The sequence below is a fragment of the Melozone crissalis genome, unplaced genomic scaffold, assembly GCF_028551555.1.
Source record: "Melozone crissalis strain CALT ecotype California unplaced genomic scaffold, PUWL_Pcris_2 ptg000026l_1, whole genome shotgun sequence".
NCBI lineage: Eukaryota > Metazoa > Chordata > Aves > Passeriformes > Passerellidae > Melozone > Melozone crissalis.
This window is the reverse complement of record NW_026535804.1, coordinates 7,958,513-7,981,122: the sequence shown is the minus strand read 5'-3', so window position 1 is coordinate 7,981,122 and position 22,610 is coordinate 7,958,513. Positions and strand designations below refer to the sequence as shown.

The following is a 22,610-nucleotide window of genomic DNA, read 5'->3' as shown; positions in this document are numbered from 1 at the left end:
TGCTGCTCTCTCTCCATGCCAAGCACATCAGGGAACAAGAGCTGGCACAGGGAGAGGGAGCTGGCACTCGGCTGGGCTCAGGGAGGTGCCAACAGCCCCAGGCTGGAGCAGCAGTCCTGGGAAGCCTGGGAGAGGCTTGTCCCGTGCAGGGCTGGCAGGGCAGAGGGGACAGCATGGCCTGGGGGCAGCACGGCTGGGCAACCCTGGGGACAAGGTGTGCCCAGCACACAAGATGTGCTGTGGGCACTGCCCTGGGACAGGGACAGGGTCACACACACCTACAGGGACCACATTCCAGCCAGAACCATGTCCCCGGGGACAGCTACAGTGTCACTCACCATCCCTGCCAGGATCACACCCCTGGGGACAGCTAGGGGGTCCACACCCCTTACACACCTTTAGGGACCACATCACTGCCAGGACTACATCCCCGGGTACAGCTAGAGTGGCCACTCACCACATCCCTGCCAGGACCAGGTCCCGGTGGACAGGTCCAGTGGCACTCACCACATCCTCACCAGGAGCACATCCCGGGGGACACGCACCAGCTCTCACACCCCTACCCGTACCCCGTCCCCTCTCCCATCCCGTCTCCCTGCGGATCCCCCTCTCTCGGGCGCTGCCCGTGAGGGCGGAGCGGTGCCGGGGTGCCGGCGGAGCGCGGCGCGGTCCCGGTGATGTCAGGAGCGGCCCGACAGCGGTGGGCGGTCCTTCCCCGGCTCCCGGCTCGGCTCGGCTCGGCTCCGCTCCGCCCCCGGCTGGGCTGGGAGCGCGGGCAGCCCCGCGGCCCCGCTGCAGTCCCGCTCGCTCCGGCATGGTAAGGCCGTGGGCACGGGGCGGGCGGGCGGGGGCGGGCCGGGCTGCCCGGGGCGCGGCGGGCTCTCACCCTCTCCCCGTCTCTCGCAGCCCCTCTCCGGAGCAGCGCCGGGACCCCGCCGCCTCCAGCCGCGCTCCGCCGGGCTCCGCCGCCCGCCGGCATGAGCGTGAAGCGCCCGGCGCCGGGCGGCCGCCGCTGAGGAGGAGACGAGAGCGGGACCCCCGGCCGCGCCCGCCCCGCTCCATGGGGCAGCGCCGCTGAGCCCCCCGCCCGCCCGCCCCCCGAGCCCCCCGCGCCTCGCCCCTCGCCATGGGGCCGCGGCACCTGCTGCTGCTGCCGCTGCTCCTGCTCTCCCTGCAGCTCCTGGCCCTGCTGCTGCCGCTGCCCGCGCAGGCGGCCGGGCCCCCCCGCGCCAAGGGCAACCGGACCCAGGGGGCGGCGGCGGCACGGCGGACCCCCAAGCCGGGCAGGGAGCTCCTGAACCAGACGCTGGCGGGCCCGGGCGCCGCCGCCCCCACGGCGCTGCCCGGGCGCGGCAAGGGCGCGGGGGGCGGCAAGGCGGCCCCCGGAGGCGGGGGCTCGGCCCCGGCCCACGAGACGTGCTGGGGGTACTACGACGTGAGCGGGCAGTGGGACAAGGAGTTCGAGTGCAACAACAGCCTGACGGGCTTCCGCTACTGCTGCGGCACCTGCTTCTACCGCTTCTGCTGCAACAAGCGCGCCGAGAAGCTCAACCAGAGCCTGTGCCGCAACTACAAGAGCCCCGAGTGGGCCCACCCCACCACGGCCAGCGGCGCCCTGCCCGCCGACGGCGGCGACGGCGGCGACGGGGACGCCAACAAGTACGACCCGGACAAGGACAGCACCAACGCCACCGTGTACATCTCGTGCGGGGCCATCGCCTTCGTGCTCATCGCCGGCGTCTTTGCCAAGGTGGCCTACGACAAGGCGCGGCGCCCGCCCCGGGAGATGAACATTCACAGGTACATTCATGAGCATTCACTCCTTCCCCTGCTCCCCCTCACCGAGCTTCCCCCTTGGCAGAGTCTGCTCAGGGTTTCTCTAGTGAGAAATTGTGGCCCCTCACCCTGGAAGACAGTGTGGTGTCAAGAAACCCTGGAGCTGCCCACCTGAGGGCTCTGTTTGAGTTCCCAGCTGTGCAGCCTGCCGAGAGTTTCCCGTGGCATGGCTCCTCCAGGGATTCCCCCTTTGGACTTGCTGTCCAAGGGCTCAGTTTTTACACTGCTGTCAGGGGCTCTCTCTGCCCGAGGAGTGTCCCTGTTAAGCGCCCATCCCGGTCTCTACGCTTTGCTCTGGCTGTCCATGAGTTTCCTCTGCCAACCCTTCCAAGGGTTTCCCCAGTGCCGTGGCTCTCCGACGCCTGTGCCACCTGGCCAAACGATTTCCCATTGCGCTGCCTCTTCGAGGGGTCCCCCTTGAGTCATTTATCCAAGGGTTTCCCCCTTTGCGAGGGCTGTGTAAGTCTTCCCTCTTTGCACCATCCACCGAACGATTTTCCCTTTCCATCCTCTGCCCAGGAGTTCCTCCTCCCCACGGTCCGACCAGGGCCACCCGCACCCTTCTGTCCATCCCCCTGCCCATCCCGGGGCCCGTCCTGGTGCTCCGTGGCTCTTCTGCCGCGGCCGCGTTTGCGCTTTCCTGCCGCGCCTTCAGCACCGGCGCCGCGGACAGCTCCGGGACAGCTCCGGGTTAATTCCCGGACAGCTCCGGGACAGCTCCGGGTTAATTCCCGGACAGCTCCGGGAGAGCCCCGGATAATTCACGGACAGCTCCGGGACAGCTCCGAATAATTCCCGGACAGCTCCGGGACAGCTCCCGGTTAATTAATTGCCGGATTGTTCCCGGATTGTTCCCGGGCTGTTCCCGGACAGCTCCGCTCTGCCCCGCTCTGCCCAGAGTCCGTCCCGGAGCTCCACGTGTAGCCGTCCCCGGCACCCCGGCATTCCCCTCCTTCCCCCGGCACCCCCTTCTTCCCCCGGCATTCCCCTCCTGCCCCCGGCACCCTCCTCTACGTTGCCCTGGCCCCTCGGCATCCCGGCACCCTTCTCCTGCCCCCCAGAGCCTCCCTCTCCACCCCGGCACCCCCTTTTACCCCTCGGAGACCCCTCCTGTTCTCCGGCACCCCGATACCCCCCTCCTGCCCCCCGGAGTGTCCCCAGCATCCCGGCTTGGCTCCCTTGCACCCTGCACCCCTCCTCCTTTCCCCGTGATCCCCCCACAGCCCTCTTGCCCCCCAGGCATGCACCTCCTTCTCCCGGGACCCCGGCACATCCCTCCAGCCCCTGGCACTCCCCTCCTGCCCCTGGCACTCCCTCTCTGCACCCGGGGATCCTCAGCAGCCCCCAGACACCCCCATCATCCCTCCAAGCCTCCCCAGAGCTCCCCCAGAACAACAGACCCCGCTCAGACCCCGCGGGTGCTGTCCTGTCCTGCCCTGTCCCATCCTGCCCGGCCAAGGGGAAGTTTGGGATGTGCAGAGGGGATGGGGATGGATCAGAACCCCCGGGGGAAGTTTGGGATGTGCAGAGGGGATGGATCAGAACCCCTGGTGGTGCCTTCCCCGCGGGGCCGCTGGGGCTGTGTGGGGACACTCTGGTGGTGGCAGAGCTCTGTCCTTTCCCTGTTCCACTCGGTCCCTCTTAGATCCCTCTGATCTCTCGGTCTCAGCCCATCCCTGCCCGTCCCTGCGGGCTCGCTGCCCCTCGTTGCTGTCAGGGCAGGAGCTCTCTGTGGCACACCAAATCCTGCTGCACAGCAAAAGCTCGGGCGGCCGTAGCAATCCTCCTCCTGGACAAATGCGTGTTCTCTCTCAGTTCATATTTATTTTATGATGAAAAAGTCCCTCCAAATGATGAGTGCTGCTTGCGTGCCGCGAATGCGAGAGCTGCCTGTGTCTGAACATAAAAACTGGTGAGAGGCTTCTGTAGAAGAGCAGTGCTGGGCATCAGGGGAAAGTCCTCAACTCTAGCAGATAATGTCTCCTAAAAATTATTTTAGTGAAGATTTTTAATCAGCACTCCTGAAATCATTGACTGTATTTTAAAGGCTGAACTTCAGCTGCAACCAACAGAGACTGGGGGGAGAAATATGAGTTTTTTAAGAGGAAAAAGAGATGAGTGACGCAATTTTTATTTATTTGGAGTGATTTTTTTTTATTTAGACTCCTCCCTGCAGTGAGGACACACTGTGAGGGTGAGGTTCACATTTGCTGAGGGTCTGGCCCACATATTCCATTCCAAATCCCACCTGCCCCTGGTCCCTGCAAGAATTTAACTCCACAGTGTTAAAAACTACACACAGCTGTGTGGAGACAGGGGTCCTGCAAGTGGCTTAGCCAGAAAATCATGTTTTGTTAATGAAGGGATGGTTCCCCAGCTGCCCAGCTCTTCTGGCTTCGAGGCAACTTTGCCTGGGCCTTATCTTCACACTAAATTTGGAAATCTGGGTTGGATGTCCATATGTTACTTCTGCTCCAGCTCCAGCCTGCTGCAGGGTTGGATCCTTCACCCTTGGAAATCAGAGCCAGTGTTGCCAGACTTGTCTGGATTCTTCCTGATGTTTTCATTTCTTTGATGCTTGCTTTGCTTTATTTAGATAAGTTCTGCTGAAATGATTCACCTGTGTGTAGAAGTATGAATGGCAGATTGAGTGCTCGGGAAGCTTGACTTCCAGAGCATTTTAAGGAGTTGATTGACTTCTATAATATGGTAGCTGGTAAAAGATTATACCTTTCAGAGCTGTGTTACCTGAACTTGATCAACATCACACAAGCGTTTAAATATTTTGAAGTGCATCTCCTGCACCGGGCTGAATGCTCTGGGCGCTCCAAGCAGAATGCAAATACCAGGAGAGGACTGGTTTTTCTTTGTCTCTGACAGCTGCTGGGGAGGAACAGGGAAGGAGGAAAGCAGGTTGGGGTCAGATATTTCTGTCTGTTTGAGGTCGTGTCGGCTGGAGTGAAGTGTGACATCCAGGATGATTCTCTGTAGTGGTGGCGAGTGCATCAAGCCTCAGAGTGCGTCCTCTGGGAGGAGCAGAGCAGCAGCACGAGCACAACTTGCTACAGGGGCTGCAAAAAGCCTCTTGGGCTCGTATCCCACAGGCAGGGAAGATCAATGAGAACTTCCCTGCACCTCCCCACCAGCAGGATCACACTGGAAATTTTATTTCCTTGCAAATGCTCACAGAGCAGTGCCGTGTGTGGATGTCATCCCTCTGCCCATTTCTCATCCAGCTTTCACAGAAAATCCTCATGAGCTCACTTAGAGGGAGCATTTAGAGGGAGGCAGGGCTCCTACAATGTCTTTTGGTGGAAGGAGGGTTTGCAGATCGCCAGGAGAGCTGTCAGTGAAGGGCTGGTTGTGCATGTGCAGCTCCGAGCTGGAACCAGCTCCAGTTTCCAGGCACTGCCACGTCCCTTTAAAGCAAGGCACTGCTGTGATTCTGGGCTCACAAGCACTGATTCAGCCTTTCTAACAGCAGTTAAGTGGAAGTGCTTTGAAAACCAGGAGCTGAAATGTTCCTATTGTGCAGAAACGCTTGTAATGCTTTCAATGGAACTGATTTTTTTTTATTTTTTGGCAATGACAGGATCTTTGAGCCTGGCCGTATAGAACTGCCTCTTGCTTTGGGGGTTACACTGCCAGAACTTTACTGGGCTCCAGGTAGAAGCTGGGGCTGGTTTTTGAGAATCACACCCGGTAATATTGTGTGTGCCGATGCTCCTTCATGCATTGGTGAGGATGGTTTGTTTCTGTCTCATTGCCAGGGTTGTTTTCTTCTCTTGAGCATTTCTTGAGTGAAATTTAAGAGGTATTTGTTTTGCTTTCAGTCTGGGGCTGAGTTAGGGAATCTCTGAGCAGGGAATATCAGCTGGTTCTTCCAAAGCTGGGTGAGTTTTTGTGCAGCACAAAGGGGTGACACAGAATGTTCTCACTCCGTGGCCGTGACCCTGCATCCCCACGCTACAGAACACAGATAATTCACAGCTGTAGCCCTGCTCCACGACCCCTGCTTAGCCCCAGCAGCAGCCACTGAGCTGGGGATGCACAGCTTGGAACTGAAATATCCCCAGTGCATCCCACTGGTCAGCTGGGGCCAGAGGGACACGGGGGCAGAGCTGGCCCTGAGGCACTGGTGGGAGCCCAGCTGCTCTCCTGGGAAGCTGCAGAGGGATTTTTCCCAGCAAACCAGCTCTGTGTGCTGCTGAAAGGCCTTATCTGGCCTGGCATGGAGTGTCTGAGGGGAAAGGGAGAAGGGGAACAGGCTCTGGTCTGTGCTTCACTTCTCCCTCCTCCCACAGCATCTGTGCTGCTGCAAAGAGGGAAGAGCTCTGTGCTGCTCTTCCCTTCAGCCCCTGCATCTCCTGCTCTGGGAGTGATAACTGCCAGCTTTTAGAGATGAACATCCTTTGCCCATGTAGAGACCTGAGTTTAATTGATCCACTCCTGCTTGTTCCTGCTCCGTGGCTCTGAATTCCAACAGAGGCAATGGATGTGTCTGCTCCCAGATCCAAGGAGCTGCTGCTCTGTGTGAGCAACACAGCTTGAAATGCATCAGGGTTTGTGTTCCTCAGGCTGCACCCCCACAGCCCAGGGCCCTGTGCTTGCTGAGGGGCTGCTGGAGGGAGCTGCTTTCAGCTGTGAAGGTTATGAGCAGTGCCTCTCTCCAGCCCTGCTGTTTGAGGCAGGGATCACAGGCAGCTCCTTCAGCTCTGCTCTCTGCTGCTGGAGCCAAAGGATCAAACCCCACGGTCCCCAGGGCAGGGAGGGAGTGCTGTGAACACTCCTGGCCACAGGGACTCTGCAGGAGCTTTTCTTTCTTGGATGCTGTTCCTGCTTCCAGTCTCTTTCCACTGATGTGTTTTTATGCTCTGCCTTTTTTCACTCTGCTCGGACTCACTCGGGTGCCTTTCAGCTGCTCTTTGCCCTGCTTTGAGTTGTTTAATCCTGATGGTTTCTGAGGCTCTCCTCTGAAGTGCCCTGTCCCTCTCACAGGCACAGAATACAGGTCAGACTGAGCTAAGAAAAACCAAAAAAGGTGCAGCCATAAAATCCCAGAATCACAGAATGGACGGAGTTGGAAGGAACCTTAAAGATCCTCTCATTCCACCCCCTGCCATGGGCAGGGACACCTTCACTGGTGACCTCAGACAAGTTCCTCAGGACTGGTTCTGTTTCTCACCAGCCCTGCACCTGGCTGGGTTTGGGGTTACCCCTGAGCAGGGAGAACATCTGGATCCTGTCCCTTTGCAGGGTGAATGGTCCAGCTGCAGACCCAAACCCAGGCCAGGTGTGTGTCTGGGTGCCTGTACCTGTACAAAACATTTTTCCTTTTGTTTCACTTCCATGCGCTGGGAAAGCTCCAGTCTGGAGCTCTAGTTGTGGTTTGCAGTTTGATAATTGGGGTTTTTCTGCTGTGTTTTCCTCTCTGAGTCTATTTTATGAAGAGATTGACTCTGTGGGAGCGCAGAGGCTGCCTGGCCACTGACACCCTCTGATGCTTCTGGGCTTCTCCTTTCCCTTTGAACTTCTCCCATTATGAGAGGCCCGGCTCAGGAACCGTGCTGCCTCCACCAAATCAGCTCAGTGTCTCTAATTCCCATTTATTTGGCATTTTCCTGCTTGCTAATTAACTTTTTCTGTTAGTCCAACTCCATCATGAGGTGTCGAGGGAATCCAGTGTAGCTCTGAACCTCCATTCCTTTCAGTTTTGTAATCTCTTATATCCTTAAGTAGCAGTTGATCTCTGCGCCTTTGGAGATCAGATGCCTTTTGAAATTTCTGTTTCACACAAGATCTGAACTTTCTGGGGCAGATGAGATCAGGGCATGTGCTGCTTGCCTTTGCCCCCACTCACATGGGCTGGCTGTGCCTCCTCAGATCTGTGTGTGCCCTGCTTGGAGGGCTCAGATATCTCCTTCCCCAGGTGGATAAACACAGAATTCTTCCATAATAAATGCTGGGCTCAGATCTGTGTGCCCTGCCCTGCTTGAAGGGCTCAGATATCTCCTTCCTCAGGTGGATACACACAGAATTCTTCCACAATAAATGCTGTGCTGTGCCTCCTCAGATCTGTGTGCTTGGAGGGCTCAGATATCTCCTTCCCCAGGTGAATTAACACAGAATTCTGCCACAATAAATGCTGGGCTGGGCTGTGCTCTCACCACAACCTCTTTTGTTGTGAGGGCTCGTCAGAGCAAGCTGAGCTTTCTCAGCGAGTTCAAAGCCCCTGAGCTGTGCCCAGAGCAGAGGATTTGCTGTGAACCCAGAGCCCCTGTGCTCGACCCTTCCCCAGGTGCACTGTGTGAACCCTGGGTGCTGTCTCTGTGTTTGTGCCTGGGGATGCCCAGCACAAGCAGAGCAGGACAGAGCTGGGCCAGCACAGCATCATCCCCACAGCCTTGCACACCCTGCAAATCCTTCTGATTATATTTCCTCTCCTTTCTGTGCTCTGTCCCAGTCCTGCACAGCTCCCTGCTCTCCCCTGGTGCCTCTCCTGGGTTCATCTCCTTGCAGGGAGCCTCCCCGTTGTTCTGAGAAGAGCAGGGTGCGTGCAGGTGGGAGCTGGGGGTCCCAGGGGCTGCTCCCCCTGCAGCCAGCCCCAGCCTCGAGCACCTGGGGGTACCAATCCTCTCCTGACTCACTGTGGCCAGCAGCCTGGCCATGTCCTGCCTTGCTGAGGACACTCAGGGTGACATCTCTCTGCAGAGGAACACCCCTTGGAAAGGTTCATTTTAAGCTTTTAATTACCAAATCTTTATGTGATGGTTTTGTTCTCTTTGGGCCCGCTGTGTTCAGAGGAACTGGTGTCACCCATTTGGTGTCACCCATTTGGTGTCACCCATTCTGGGCTCAGTCACTGCTGGCAATGCCTTGCCCACACCACAGCAACAGCCAGAGTTTATCCACTTTGGGCATTGGTGCCATGTGTGTGAGGTGTCTTTGGAGCTGGATTAAATTCCAGGAGCTTCCCAAGTTGTGTTGGGCATTAAGAGTTCTCAGGAGACATCTGATTTTTTTCTGTGTTTCCTGGGCACACAGGACTCAGCTGGCAGCCCCTGGAGTGTGGGAATGTCTGAGGAATGTGGGAATGTCACTGGAGTGTCCATCCCTGGGCACACAGGACTCAGCTGGCAGCCCCTGGAGTGTGGGAATGTCCCAGGAATGTGGGAATGCCCCAGGAGTGTCAATCCCTGGGCATGCAGGACCCAGGTTGGCAGCACCTGGAATGTGGGAATGTCCCAGGAATGTGGGAATGCCCCAGGAGTGTCAATCCCTGGGCATGCAGGACCCAGTTAGAAGGGTCTGGAATGTGGGAATGCCCCAGGAGAGGCCAGCCCCAGGTGTGCTCAACATCTGGAGCTGCCCAGGGCACGGAGCAGGTGCGGGGACAGCAGCCAGGCCATGAATAATGCACAGCTGCTCTCGGTGACAGTGGCTGTGACCCAAGAGCTGTCCCTCAGAGAGAGCTGTCCCTTCCAGGTGAGCTGGCTCCAGGCTGGATAAATCTCCTGCAATAACTGCCTCTTTCTCTCCCAGTTACTAACAGAGCATAGGGGAGTCTTTAACCTGGCTGTTTTTGTAGTGAAATCCTGGCTGTGCTGAGTGATTGGAGTTCTGCCACCAGCTCCATCCCTGCTCTGCTTTTAGCAGCTGCAGCTCAGCCAGGCACTGCTCCCTTCACTGCTCTGCCAGACCCGTTTGGTCACTCTTATTCCACTCCTCCCCAAACTCACAGGGACCTGGAGCAGGAAATTCTGTTTTCTGGCAGAATTCAGGTCTGCAGAGAGGGGATTTTCAGAAGGTGAATCAGTGAAGTTTTGAGGTGCAGCCCCTGCCCTGCTGGGAACAGGCAGCTCTTCCCATCCAGCACCCCCAGACCCCTCAGCCCAACCTCATTTCTCTCATTTCCCTCCCAGCCTGCTGGAGCTGCCACCAGAGCTGCCCTGGTGACAGCAGAGGGGACACCCTGAACACTCCCCAGTTAACACTCACACTGTTAATTGGTGCTGGCAATCTGTGGGTATGGGGAAAGTGGGACAATACAGCCCAAAAGGCTGTGGGGAGGACAGCAGGACATTGAGGGAGCAGACTGAGGCTCTGGGCTGGGTTAGAGGGGCAGGGTGAGCTGCACTGAGCTGGTTCCTCCCAGCTTCACCTTCTCCCTGAGTACAAAGCCACATTTTGGGATCAAAGTCTGTCACTTCCCCTTCCAGCACCAGCCCCAGCTGATGGCCAGCCTTGCTGCCCCACTGCTTCCATCCACCCCTCGATTCCTTTGGATTTACACCAAATCCTTCTGATTTTTCTTTCTGAAAATTGATGAACCTAGGTGTTCATCCCGCTGGGGTTTTTCCCAAATTTGTGCAGAGTGCCGCCAGAGCCGTCCAGGGAGCAGGACCTGACCAGGGCTGTCCCTCTGTAATGGTGTTCACAGGGATCTGAGATGAGGGAAGAGACGAGGATCTGACTCCATGTTTCAGAAGGCTGATTTATTATTTTATTATGTATATTATATTAAAACTATACTAAAAGAATAGAAGGAAGGATTTCATCAGAAGGCTGGCTAAGAATAGAAACAGAAAGAATGATAACAAAGGCTTGTGACTGACTGAAACAGTCTGGAGAGCTGGACTGTGATTGGCCATTAATTAGAAACAACCACATGAGACCAATCACAGATGCACCTGTTGCATTCCACAGCAGCAGTTAATCGTTGTTTACATGTTGTTCCTGCGGCCTCTCAGCTTCTCAGGAGGAAAAATCCTAAGGAAAGGATTTTCCATAAAAGATGTCTGTGACATCCATCCATAGATTTCCCTCCCCAGGGCAGTGCAGCAGCCCCCAGCTGCCCCTGGCTGCTCTGGGTGAGGGTGGCACAGAGCCCCAGTGCTGGCATGGCCATGACGTGAGGGAAAGGTGTCACAAACCCTTATCAGTGCCACGCTCCAGCCAGGGAGCTTTGTGCTCCTCAGATAAGAGATGTGGCGTCACAGGAAGGTTCCTGGAGTGTCTCATATCCTTGTGCAGGTGATTAGGGGGCTGCTGACATCAGTGGCACTAATTGTGCCCAAATGGCTGCACACGTGGCACACAAATATTGCAGTGAGTCTGTTCTCCTGGAGCTGTGCATGGGCACTGAGCCAGCTGGAGCCAGGGCACTGTCACCAACAAATCTGCCTCTTTGAGGTGGGACTGACCTTCCACCTCCCCAGGGCTTTATGGAAATAAACACAGCACGGTGATGGAATTGGTACAGAATGAACCAGCTCCATCCCAGCTGGGCTTGCTGCTTTGTTCTGTCCCATTTCCACTGCCCCAGCTCCTCCAGCTTGCCCTGTGTGCCCACTCTGTGTGCCCAGCTCCCCTTTGTGTCTCCCAGCTCCTCCTGTGTTCCCCAGCCCACCCTGCCTTCTCTGAGTCCCTCCCTTGGAACCCCTGGAATGAAGTTCTGCAATTCTCCTATTTCTTAGTATCAAAAACAATAACCAACTGTCATCATCACTCCACAACCACCCCCAAACAAACTGGGTGACGTTGCTTTTCACAGAGGGGAAAAAATCCTTGGAGTATCCAAGGGGAAGCCATTGGCTGCAGCTGAACTGGGTGACATTGCATTTCACAGATAGAATACATAATAAATAATATATATATAATATATAATAAAATAGATATCACGTATTATATTATATATACATGTATATATAAAAAATAAAATATATCATATATCATATATCATATAATAATATAATAAAACCTTGGAGTATGCAAGGGGAAGCCATTGGATACTGGCTTTGCAGTGAACTGGGTGCCATTGCTTTTCCCTGGGAATGGCAGGGAGAACTCAGCCACGCAAGCAATCCCTGCTGAGCACAGAGCCCAAGGTAGGCTCAGAGCTGTGCTGACATCAAGCCCTGCAAGTTGGTTATTCCATTTTTCTGCCTCGTGGTTCTCCTTTAAAAACCACGGCCAGCACTGCTGGGTTTGGGCTTTGTTTGAGCAGGGATTCCAGGGTGTGGGGATCCTGATCTCGGTCAGTTTTGAGGGAGTTTGGCTTGGGCAGGGGGGTTTTGGTGTCACTTTGAGGAGGTGCCAGGGCTGGGGCCAGCAGGGCTCCTGATGGAGGCTCTGTGTGCCAGGAGCAGTTTGTGATGATGGAGAGGCACCATAACCCAGGGCTGGAGTGAATTAGAGAGAGCAGATGAGATACCAAACAATGGCCAGGCAAGCCTGGAAATCCTTGCAGCAGATACAGAGAAAGAAACAGAGCTTTTAGGCCATATTTTTATGTTTTATTATTACTGCTATTGTTGCATTTTTCCCTCTGTTTATGGTATGAACCCAGCTGCTTTGGGTTCACAAGTACAAACACTGAATTCTATTCTAGTCTATTCTGAAATACTGAATTCTGGCTGGGTTAAAATACATTTTTTTTCATTTTTTCCCTTTTTTTTTCCCTGTCTCCCCAGGGCTCTGGCCGACATCCTAAGGCAGCAGGGACCAATCCCAATCGGACACTGTGAAAGAGAGACAATCTCGGCCATAGATACCTCCCCCAAAGAGAACACCCCAGTCAGGACCTCCTCCAAAAACCAGTACACACCAGTACGCACCTGCAAGAGCAACCCAGGTAAGTGCTGCTGCCTCTGTCACATTTCCTGAAAAATCCTCTTTGCCCAGGAGTTTCCTCCTGGGAAGCTGAGAAACCTCAGAGAGAAACAAAAACAATAATTATCTGTTTGCTTCTCCTGTGATTTGCTGCATTGAAATGTGGTTTGGAGATTGTTTATCCAGCACGTGAATTGCTTTTACTTAATGACCAATCACGGTCCAGCTGTGTCGAGGCTCAGGAGAGTCACAGGTTTTTCATTATTACCTTGTTAAGCCTTCTGTAAGATCCTTTCTCTGTTCTTTCGTATAGATATAATACAATACAATACAATATAACATAATATAATATATCTTCCAAGAACACGGAGTCAAATTCTCAATTCCTCCTTGGTCCTGGGGACCCAACAAATACCACACTTGGGGCCATGCCAGGAGCCAGGAAAACAATATTTTCTCCTTTGCTTCTCCTATGTTTGCTGCTTTGGAATGTGGTTTGGAGGTTGTTTATCCAACTGATCATTGTTTGAATGGTTTTATGTGAATTGTTTTTACTTAATGACCAATCACAGCCAGCTGTGTTGAGGCTCTGGAGGGTCGCAAGTTTTCATTAGTATCTTGTTAAACTTTCTGTAAGATCCGTTCTCTATTCTTTAGTATAGTTTTAGTATAGCATAATATAATATAATATAATATAATATAATATAATATAATGCCATAAAATAATAAATTAGCCTTCCCTCTCCTCTCCTCTCCCCACCAGTGAAATTCACAGGGTTTTTGGAGAATTTGGTGTGATTTCTCCTATGTAAGTTAAATTTATGAGAGGAGGAAACTATTATGGGATATAAACTATGGAGGGAATGGATTTGTCTACTCAAAGCTCTCTGGTTTCACTATAAATTGTCTAAATGGACAGGAAGGAGCTGTTACACAGCACCTATGGAATGATTTTTCCCTCTTCTGCTTTGGGACTTGTGTTAGTCACAAAACATATCTGTTGTCGTTTTCAGCTTCTTTTCATAGAAAAAAAAAAGGAATTATTTTTGCCTGATTTCCCCAGTGGCTCAGCTGGGAGGGGAAGGGTCCTTGGCTGCTTTGTGCCTGTTTGAAGGGGTTTGGTGCAACGTCCTCCCCCTGTGGGGACAGGTGGCAGCATCCCCTGAAGGTGACACTGTCCCTGCTCTCCCCTTTCCCTGAGAGCTGAGCAGATTCCTTTGCTTTCCCGTGCTCACCCCCAAAGCAGGGAGCCCTGTGATTTTGTGTGTCAATTTGGATCTGTGAGATAAAACCCTGGGCTGGAGAACAGCCTTGAGGTGAATTGTGTGGAAGAGGGAATTGCTGCTGCTTATCTGAGGCTTGGAGCTGCCTCTGGAGAGGATTTGGGCTCCTGAAACACGAGGAGTGAGGGATTGTGGCCAGTGAGCAGGGACAGGCACCATCAGCTGGGACATCACCCTCAGGGTGACAGGGGTACAGAGAATGAGGGCTGAGGGAGCTGGGAAGGGGCTCAGCCTGCAGAAAAGGGGGATCAGGGGGAAATTCTGGCTCTGCACAGCTCCTGCCAGGAGGGGACAGCCCCAGGTTGGGCTCTGCGCCAGGGAACAGGGACAGGAGCAGAGGGAACGGCCTCAGGGCAGCTCAGGGTCGGCACAGCTGGAATTTCCCCTTGGAAAGGGAGTTCAGGGATTGGAAATGCCCAGGGAGGGTTGGAGTGCCCATCCCTGGAGGTGCCCAGGGAATTCCTGGAGGTGGCACTGAGAGCTCTGGGCTGGGGACAAGGTGGGGATCAGGCTGGACTCAGTCCTCCTGGATGCCTTTTCCAGCCTCAATAATGCACATTAGCACATCCTGGAATAATGCTGGGGTTCTGTGCCATTGACACCTTCTGGAATAACGCTGGGATTTTATGCCATTATAGCACATCCTGGGATAATGCTGGGATTCTGTGTCACTGACACCTTCTGGAATAGTGCTGGGATTGTGTCATTAGCCCCTTCTGGAATAATGCTGGGGTTCTGTGCCATTGACAACTTCTGGAATAGCGCTGGGATTTTATGCCATTAGCACCTTGTGCAGACTCTGTGTCTCTTGCCTGGCTCCTGCTGCTCACTCAGGGCACACAGAACCAGAAGGAAGGGGCAGCAGGAATTCTTGCCTGGCAGCTGGAGGCACCAGCTATACTTGCTTTTTGGGGACAAGGGGAAGAAAATGAAAAAGAAAATTAAAAAGATAAAAAAAAAGGAAATAGGGAGAGCTGGAGGAAAAAGAGGAAAACAAGTATGGGAAACAAGGATCTGTTCTATCTTAAATAGAACAAAGCTGGTCAGCCCTGGTGTGGAGTAGAAAATCAGCAATGCTTGTTCTTGGGGGACAAAGGGAAGAAAATGAAAAAATAAAATGAAAAAAAAAATTTAAAAAGGAGGGAAATAGGAAGAGCTGGAGGAAAAAGAAGAAGACAAGTATGGGAAACAAGGATGTGTCTCAGCTTAAATAGAACAAAGGTGGTCAACCCTGGTGTGGAGAAGAAAATCAGCAATGCTTTGTTTTTGGGGACAAGGGGAAGAAAATAAAATTAAAAAGAGAAAATAAAAGAAGGAAATAGGGAGAGCTGGAGGAAAAAGAGGCAGCAATATGGAATAGCAGGATCCAGGCAAGGCACTGCTCACTGGGGCTGCAAATTGGCTGAAGGAGCCCACAGCTGTAGGGGTTGGAAAGCAGCAGGTCTGGTGGCTGTGGCTCAGTGAGGAGCAGGAGAGGGGAGGCAGCCAGACAGGATTGTCCTCGTTGCACAGGGGCTGATTGAGTTTGGTGCTTGTTTGACTTGGAAGTTTTGTTCCCAAACTTATAATTGGAAGGGTGCCCCTAAGTCCTGCTAAATAAACCTTGGCTTCATTTTCTGTGAGGCTGGCTTGGTGTCAGCGGGCAGGATGGCTGTGGGTGACAGTGACAAATGGAGGTGGCTGTCCCTGCGGTGCAGAACAGCCTGGGCAGGTCCTGCTGGGGACACAGGAGAGGAGAGTGCGCTTCTCACTGCTGCTCCAAAGGAATTCCAGGCTGGTTTGGGCTGAGAGGGATCTGACAAAGCTCCTGTCCCACCCCTGCCATGGCAGGGACACCTTCTCCTGTCCCAGGGACACCTTCCACTGTCCCAGGTGCTCCCAGCCCTGTCCAGCCTGGCCCTGGGCACTGCCAGGGATGCAGGGGCAGCCCCAGCTGCTCTGGGCACCCTGTGCCAGGCTGTCCCTGTGGGCACAGAGTTTGGGGTGATTGGGGTTCAGGCTGTCTGTGGCACAGTTTGGGGTCATGGACATATTTTATGAAAATGCCTTCACCAGGATTTTTCTCCCGAGAAGCCTCAGAAAAGAAATGTAAGCAATAATTATCTGATGGCTGGGGAATGTGGTCTGGTGCATCTTTGATTGGTTCCAGGTGACTTGTTTTTAATTAATGATCAATCCCAGTCCAGCTGTGTCAGGACTCTGATCAGTCACAGGGGTTTTATTATTCATTCTTTTCCAGCCTTCTGATGTATCCTTTCTTCTATCCTTTAGTGTAGTTTTAGAACATAATCAAGATTATAATATAATATAATATAATATAATATAATAATATAAATCAGCCTTCTGAGAACATGGAGTCAAGATTCTCATCTCTTCCCTCATCCTGAGGGCCCTCAAACACCACCTCAAGACTCTGGCCTAGATTTAGATTCTGTATATTCTGTTGGACTCTTCAGGTTTAGAATATCCCATTGCCTCTCCAAGGGGATGTTCTGGTCTGGATCCAGCCCCAGAGGTGCCAGGGGAGGGCTGAGCACAGGACACCTTCCCCAGGGTTAAAATCCGCTCCTCACCTGTGCTGGGACCTGCAGGTGTGGAGAAGAGCTGGTGGCCAGGATCCCCACTTGGAATGCAGCAAACCGCCCAGGCCAGGGCTCTGATTAGCCTGATCTATCTGGGGAATGAGCAGCTTGAGTCAGGATGTTCCAGAGATGGATGCATTCAGAGTGCTGCTTTCAGCAGTGCCTCGCACCCAGAGGCACACTCTGAGCTCCTTCTGAATGCGAACAAACGCAGGGCAGGCCTTAAATCTTCATGGGAATTGTGGCAAACATCTCCAGCCGAGCCCAGGGCAGCGTGGGGAGCACTTCCAGCCTGAGCAGCACGTGGGGAAGGGGGTCTGTGCCCCTGGCCCTGCTCCCCACGGGCTCAGCAGGGCTCTGCCCTTTCCCAAAGCACAGGGGATCCAGGTTCATTCCAGATTATCAATGCTTTTCCTAAAGCACAGGGGATACAGGTTCATTCTGGGTTATCAGTGCCTTTCCTAAAGCCCAGGGGATCCAGGTTATCAGAACCTTCCCCCAAGACCCATGGGATCCAAGTTATTGGTGCCTTCCCCTAAAGCCCAGGGGATCCGGGTTCCCGCTGATTTATCAGAACCTTCCCTCAAAACCCAGGGGATCCAGGTTATCAGAATCTTCTCCCAAACCCAGGTGATCCAGGTTCATTCTGGGTTCTCACTGCCTTCCCCTAAAGCCCAGGGGATCCAGGTGCCCTCTGGTTTAGCAAAGCCAACCCCCCAAAGCTCAGATCATCCAGGTTCATTCTGGGTTATCAGTGCCTTTCCTAAAACCCCAGGGGATCCAGGTAATCAGAACCTTCTCCCAAAGCCCAGGAAATCCAGACTCTCTCTGGTTTATCAGAACCTTCCCCCAAAGCCCTGGGCATTCAGGTTCATTCTAGGTTATCAATGCCTTCCCTTAGAGGCCAGGGAATCCAGGTTTCCTCTGGTTTATCAGTGCCTTTCCTAAAACCCCAGGTGATCCAGGTTCATTCTGGTTTATCAGTGCCTTCCCCCAAAGCCCAGAGGATCCAGGTTCATTCTGGGTTATCAATCCTTTTCTAAAACCCCAGGGGATTCCAGGTTATCAGAACCTTCCCTCTAAGCCCAGGTGAGCCAGGTTCCCCCCAGGTTTTCAATGCCTTCCCCCAAAGCCCAGGGAATTCCAGATTCCCTCCAGGTTTTCTGTGCCTTGCCCCAAAGCCCTGGGGATCCAGGTTATCAGAACCTTCCCTCTAAGCCCAGGTGAGCCAGGTTCCCCTCAGGTTTTCAGTGCCTTCCCTCAAAGCCGAGGGTATTCAGGTTCATTCCAGGTTCTCACTGCCTTTCCCCAAAGCCCAGGGGATCCAGGTTTATTCCAGGTTACCAGAACCTTCCCCTAAACCCCAGGGCATCCAGGTTCCCCCCAGGTTCTCACTGCCTTTCCCAAAGCCCAGGTGACCCACGTTCCCCCCACATTTTCAGTGCCTTCCCCTCATCCCTCCTTCCCTTTCCCCCCTCTCCCCCTTCCCCCAGACCAGCTGGGCTCTGCTCCAGTTCTCCTCATTTCCTCCCTGCCAGCATTAGCCAGCTTCTCCCCAAATCCCCAGCACTGCTGGCATTCATTTGCCGAGGATCAGCGTGTGGAATGTGATGAAGGCTCCCAGCCCCTGCTGCTCGCAGCCTGTGCTGTCGTTCACAGCTGCTCAGGGCAATACAAAGCAGGTGGAAAACGATCCCCGGCCCTTTCCAGCTCTTGTGCTTGGCCCTGAGAAACTGCTCAAGGTGCAGGTGGGTGAGGAATGAGGGAGAGCACCTGGAAAACGCCCAGAGTGTTCCAGGAATGGGGTTTTGCTGTCTCCGTGCTCCTCTTGCCACTGCCTGGCATTACACAGGAGAGGAACAGGAGCAGCTTTGGAGCTGGGAGGGTTTGTAGGAGCTGGGGCGAGGCAGAGCTGCTCCATCTGTGCTCCTGCCAGCACATCCCTGCCATGGGGAGCCCCAATGCCTCCCAGGAACCCCCAAAGGGTTAATAATGCCTGCTCCGAGCCGCCCAAAATGTCAGAGCTTCCTTCTCTGAACATTTCCAGGGGAAGAGTTACTGGGTGTCTTGGAATGTCATTGCCAAGGGGAGGATCCCAGCTGGATGGGGGAGCTGAGAGTGCAAAACTGCTCTGCTCTGGGGGATTTAGGATCCTCACCTTGGGCACCAGCTGCTCTGTGGGTTGAAGGATTTAGGATCCTCACCTTGGACACCACTGCTCTGCTCTGTGGGTGAGGGATTTAGGATCCTCACTTGGGCCATGGCTGCACAGAGATGCTCCTCCAGTCCTGTGTCCTCAGGCAGAGCCTCCAGTCTCCCTGGGAATTTGGGGCTGTTTGTCCCTGGAAATTTGGGGCTGCTGTCCCTGGGAATCTGGGGCTGCTGTCCCTGGAATTTGGGGCTGTTTGTCCCTGGGAATTTGGGACTGTTTGTCCCTGGGAATTTGGGGCTGTTGTCCTTGGGAATTTGGGGCTGTTTGTCCCTGGGAATCTGGGGCTGCTGTCCCTGGGGATTTGGGACTGTTGCCCCAAGCAGCTCTAGACCCCAGGAGGTCAGGAGAAGGGATTGGAAAGGCAGAAGAAGGAGCTGGAGTGCCAACACCTCACCTACCCTGGTTCCAGATTTATCTGTGTAACTGCCACAGATATTTATTTGCTTATCTTTTCCTAACTTTGCTGCTTTGGACCCCCAGCCTGCCCCTGGCAGGGCTGCTGGGGCTGGGGATGTTCACCTGGGGAGGTTTGGCTGCCCAGGGACACAGCCTGGGCTCCCAGAGCCTCCCTCAGCCCCACCAGCTGCTGCCTCTGGATATTGGGATATTGGTTTGTTCTGCTCTTCCCCTGAGCTGGGGAAAGGTTTCAGGGTAATCTGTGTAAAAGAACCTCTGGCAAAGCTCTGCCCCACTAACGAGGCACAGGAGACACCAAAACATCCCCAGAGCAGATTTATCTGCTGTGAGCTTGGTGGGGGCTGCAAAGCAGCAACATTTGCAGCAATTTCTGGTGTCTCACACCCAAATATCCCCTGTGAGTGATGGCAGGGGCTCGTGTGCTAAAGCAGCTAACAAGTGACAAATGTGAAAAAAAAAGATTGAAGGAATAACTCAGAAAGTCTGGCTGTTGTGGGGAAACAGAGGAGGAGGTGGAGGGTGTGAGTGTGCACACACAGAGAGGCAAATGACACCAGCAGGAGCCACAGAGCAGCAGCATCCAGAGCCTTGGGACAAGCACCAGGTGCCTGCTCCAAGAGTTTGGGTGGATTTAGCCTTCCTTGGGCCCAAAGCCACGAGGCCAGCATGGTGCTTATCAGCCCGGTGATATCTGGAAGCTGGGGGTTACTATGGCAACAGCTTTATTTTATTTTTTTTTTAAACTCAGTGGATCCAGGTTCCCTCAGGTTATCAATGAGTTATTCCAAAGTCCAGGGCATCCAGGTTCATTCCAGGTGATCAATGCCTTTCCTAAAGCCCAAGGGGAAAGCTGAATTCCCTCTGGTTCATCAGTGCCTTCTCCTAAAGCCCTGAGGATCCAAGTCCATTCCAGGTTGTCAGAACCTTCCCCTAAAGCCCAGGGGATCCAGATTAATTCCAGGTTATCAATGCCTTCCCCCAAAGCCTAGGGGATCCAGGTTCATTCCAGGTGATCAATGCCTTTCCTAAAACCCAGGCAATCCAGGTTCATTCTGGTTTATCAATGCCTTTCCCCCAAAGCCTAGGGGATCCAGGTTCCCTCCATGTTCTCAATACCTTCCCCCAAAGCCAAACTCCTCTGTCTGCAGTTAAGGAACTTTAGTTAAAGCTGCTTTCCTCAGGAGCAAAGCCAAGCAAGCCCACTGTCTAAGAGCTGTGCCATTCTGTAGCTGTGGACAGGTAAAATCATTTCTGTAGCAGGTCTGAGTCTCCCTGTTTGCCTCTCCGTGTCCTGCCAGATCAATTATTGTTTGTTACCTCCATTAGATCTTCAGGAGAAAGGCAGAAACACAATCTTTTCCTTCCATTAATCAGGGCAGTTTACAGAAAACATCAATTTAAAATGTTAAGGCCAATTTGCAACTGGTATTGACAACAATTAAATTGGCCTCCAGAAAGTTGCTTTTTTGACACGGTGAAGAATGAAATCTTTATGAGCACATTGTGTGTGCTGGGCCTCTCCTGGCTCCTGATTGCTGATCCTATCACACTCCATGGAAGTGTAAACAGAGGTGAGGAGCTGGAAGCAGAGCTCCATTAGAGCGTGCCAGAATCAGTAAACTCCCCTCCCCTCTTGCTGGACCCCTGCCCAGATATTGCAACTCAATCTATGCTCTGCCTCCATCACTATCAGCTTCCTTTAGTTCCCAGCTGGGTTATTTTCACTTTAAACTGCACAAAAATGTACTGGAACAAAGGCTGGCTGCTTTATCCTCGGCATTGTCACCTGGAGCAGTGAACTGCAGAGGGGCACAGGGGCCACAGCCCCACCAGAGCAGAGACCATGGGGTCTGAGGGACCCTTGGCATGGAGAACCAGCTTGGCTTTCAGACGGTGACTGTGACATTCACATTCTCTGAACAGACAGACATAATTCTTTCACAGTTTTTTTCTGGAGAAGGACAGAGAGAAGAAAACAATTCTTATCTGTATTCACTGCTCCTGCTGTTTTTGCACGTGTGGAATGTGTTATGGAGATTGTCCACCTGAAGTGATTTGGTCAGTTGGATTCTGCTGAGGATTCCTTGGCCAATCACTCAAAGCTGTGTCCTGGCTGTCTCAGACACTCACAAGTTTTTCTTTAGAATTCTTTAACAGTAGTATAGTATTCTTTAATCTAGTACAGTATAATACAATAAAGTTTAATAAAGCAATTGTTCAGCATTCTGAGTCAATGGAATCGGATGCCAACCTTTACCTGTGGTGGGGGTCACAGTGTTTTACTTCAGGTGCCAGTGCAGGAGGTGCCACAGCCCTCGGCAGAGCAGTGGCCACTGGATCTGAGGGACCCTTGGCATGGAGAACCAGCTCAGCTTGCAGAGGGTGCCTGTGGCATTCACATTCTCTGAACAGAGAGAGAGATCATTCTCTCACAGGGTTTTTCTCCTGAAGAAGAACAGAGAGAAGAAGAGAAAACAATTCCTTATTCACTGGCCCTGTTGTTTGTGCACATGTGGAACGTGTTATGGAGATTGTCCACCTGAAGTGATTTGGTCAGTTGGATTCTGCTGAGGATTGCTTTGATTCCCTGGCCAATCACTCAAAGCTGTGTCCTGGCTGTCTCAGACAGTCACGGGCTTTTCTTTAGTTTTCTTTAATAGTACTACAGTATCTTTAATATAGTACAGTATAATGTAATATAGTTTAATAAAGCAATTGTTCAGCATTCTGAATCAATGGAGTCAGATGCCAATAATTTCCTTTGGTGGGGGTCAAAATGTTTTAATTGGGAATTGAGTGGTTCTTGCCTCACTTCCCCTTCCCTGAAGCTTTGACACCCTCAGCCCCTCAGACCTGAAAGGCTCCCCAGGGTTGTTTATTGGAGCAGCCCTGAGAGGGAGCAATGCCCGCCTCCAGGAAAGGACACATCAGCTCGTGCTGTTTGATTTAAAATATTTGAGGAGGAAGGGAAAAGGAGTACATCTGTCACAATCTCACTTACAATCAGCGAAGTTAATGGAAAGATTCCTTCTGACTCTCCTGGGCTTTGGACAAGGCTCTGTGCTGCAACATTAGCAAATAATGAAGTTCACATCTCATCAAATCCTCCTCAGGAAAATAACTCTGAAATATGTGGCTGGCCTTTTGCAGCTCCCTCCCCAAATCTGTCCCTGCTTTGTCAGCTGTGCCAGCACCTCTATCTCTGGTGGTAAATCACTTCTGTGGATAAGAGCTGCTCTCTAACAGACACCCCCACAGATGTTCCACTACTGTCAGTCCCCAGGGTTCAGAGAGGTCCCTCCCAAAAGCACTGGGGTAAATACTGAATATCCAGAACGTGGCTTTCAGTGTCTGCCGACTGCAGGAGTGCATGGAACCTGAGAATCTCCTGAGCTGGGGCCACAGGGCCCAGTGCCACACCTGGCCCTGCCCAGACCCCCAACAATCCCACCCTGGGCATCCCCAAAGGCTCCTGGAGCTCTGGCAGCCTTTGTAGAATCATAGAATTACAGAATCATGGAATTGTAGAATCATGGAATTGTAGAATTCCATGGGCTGTGCCCATTCCCTGGGGAGCCTGGGCAGTTCCAGCACCCTCTGGGGGAAGAGCCTTTCCCTAAATCCATCCCAAACTCCCCATGCCCAGCCCCAGCCATGCCCTGGGTGCTG

General features: G+C 53.2%; 1 protein-coding gene across 1 annotated transcript in view; it reads left to right on the top strand.

The window, feature by feature from the left end:
* Positions 1-1,126: 1,126 nt before the first annotated feature.
* The window catches only part of SHISA6 (shisa family member 6), a 143,894-nt gene continuing 122,410 nt past the window's right edge, over positions 1,127-22,610 (top strand). The window contains exons 1-2 of the mRNA XM_054278700.1: positions 1,127-1,800; positions 12,309-12,469. Of these exons, the coding sequence (XP_054134675.1) occupies positions 1,127-1,800; positions 12,309-12,469 (835 nt within the window). The remainder of the gene's footprint in view (positions 1,801-12,308; positions 12,470-22,610) is intronic.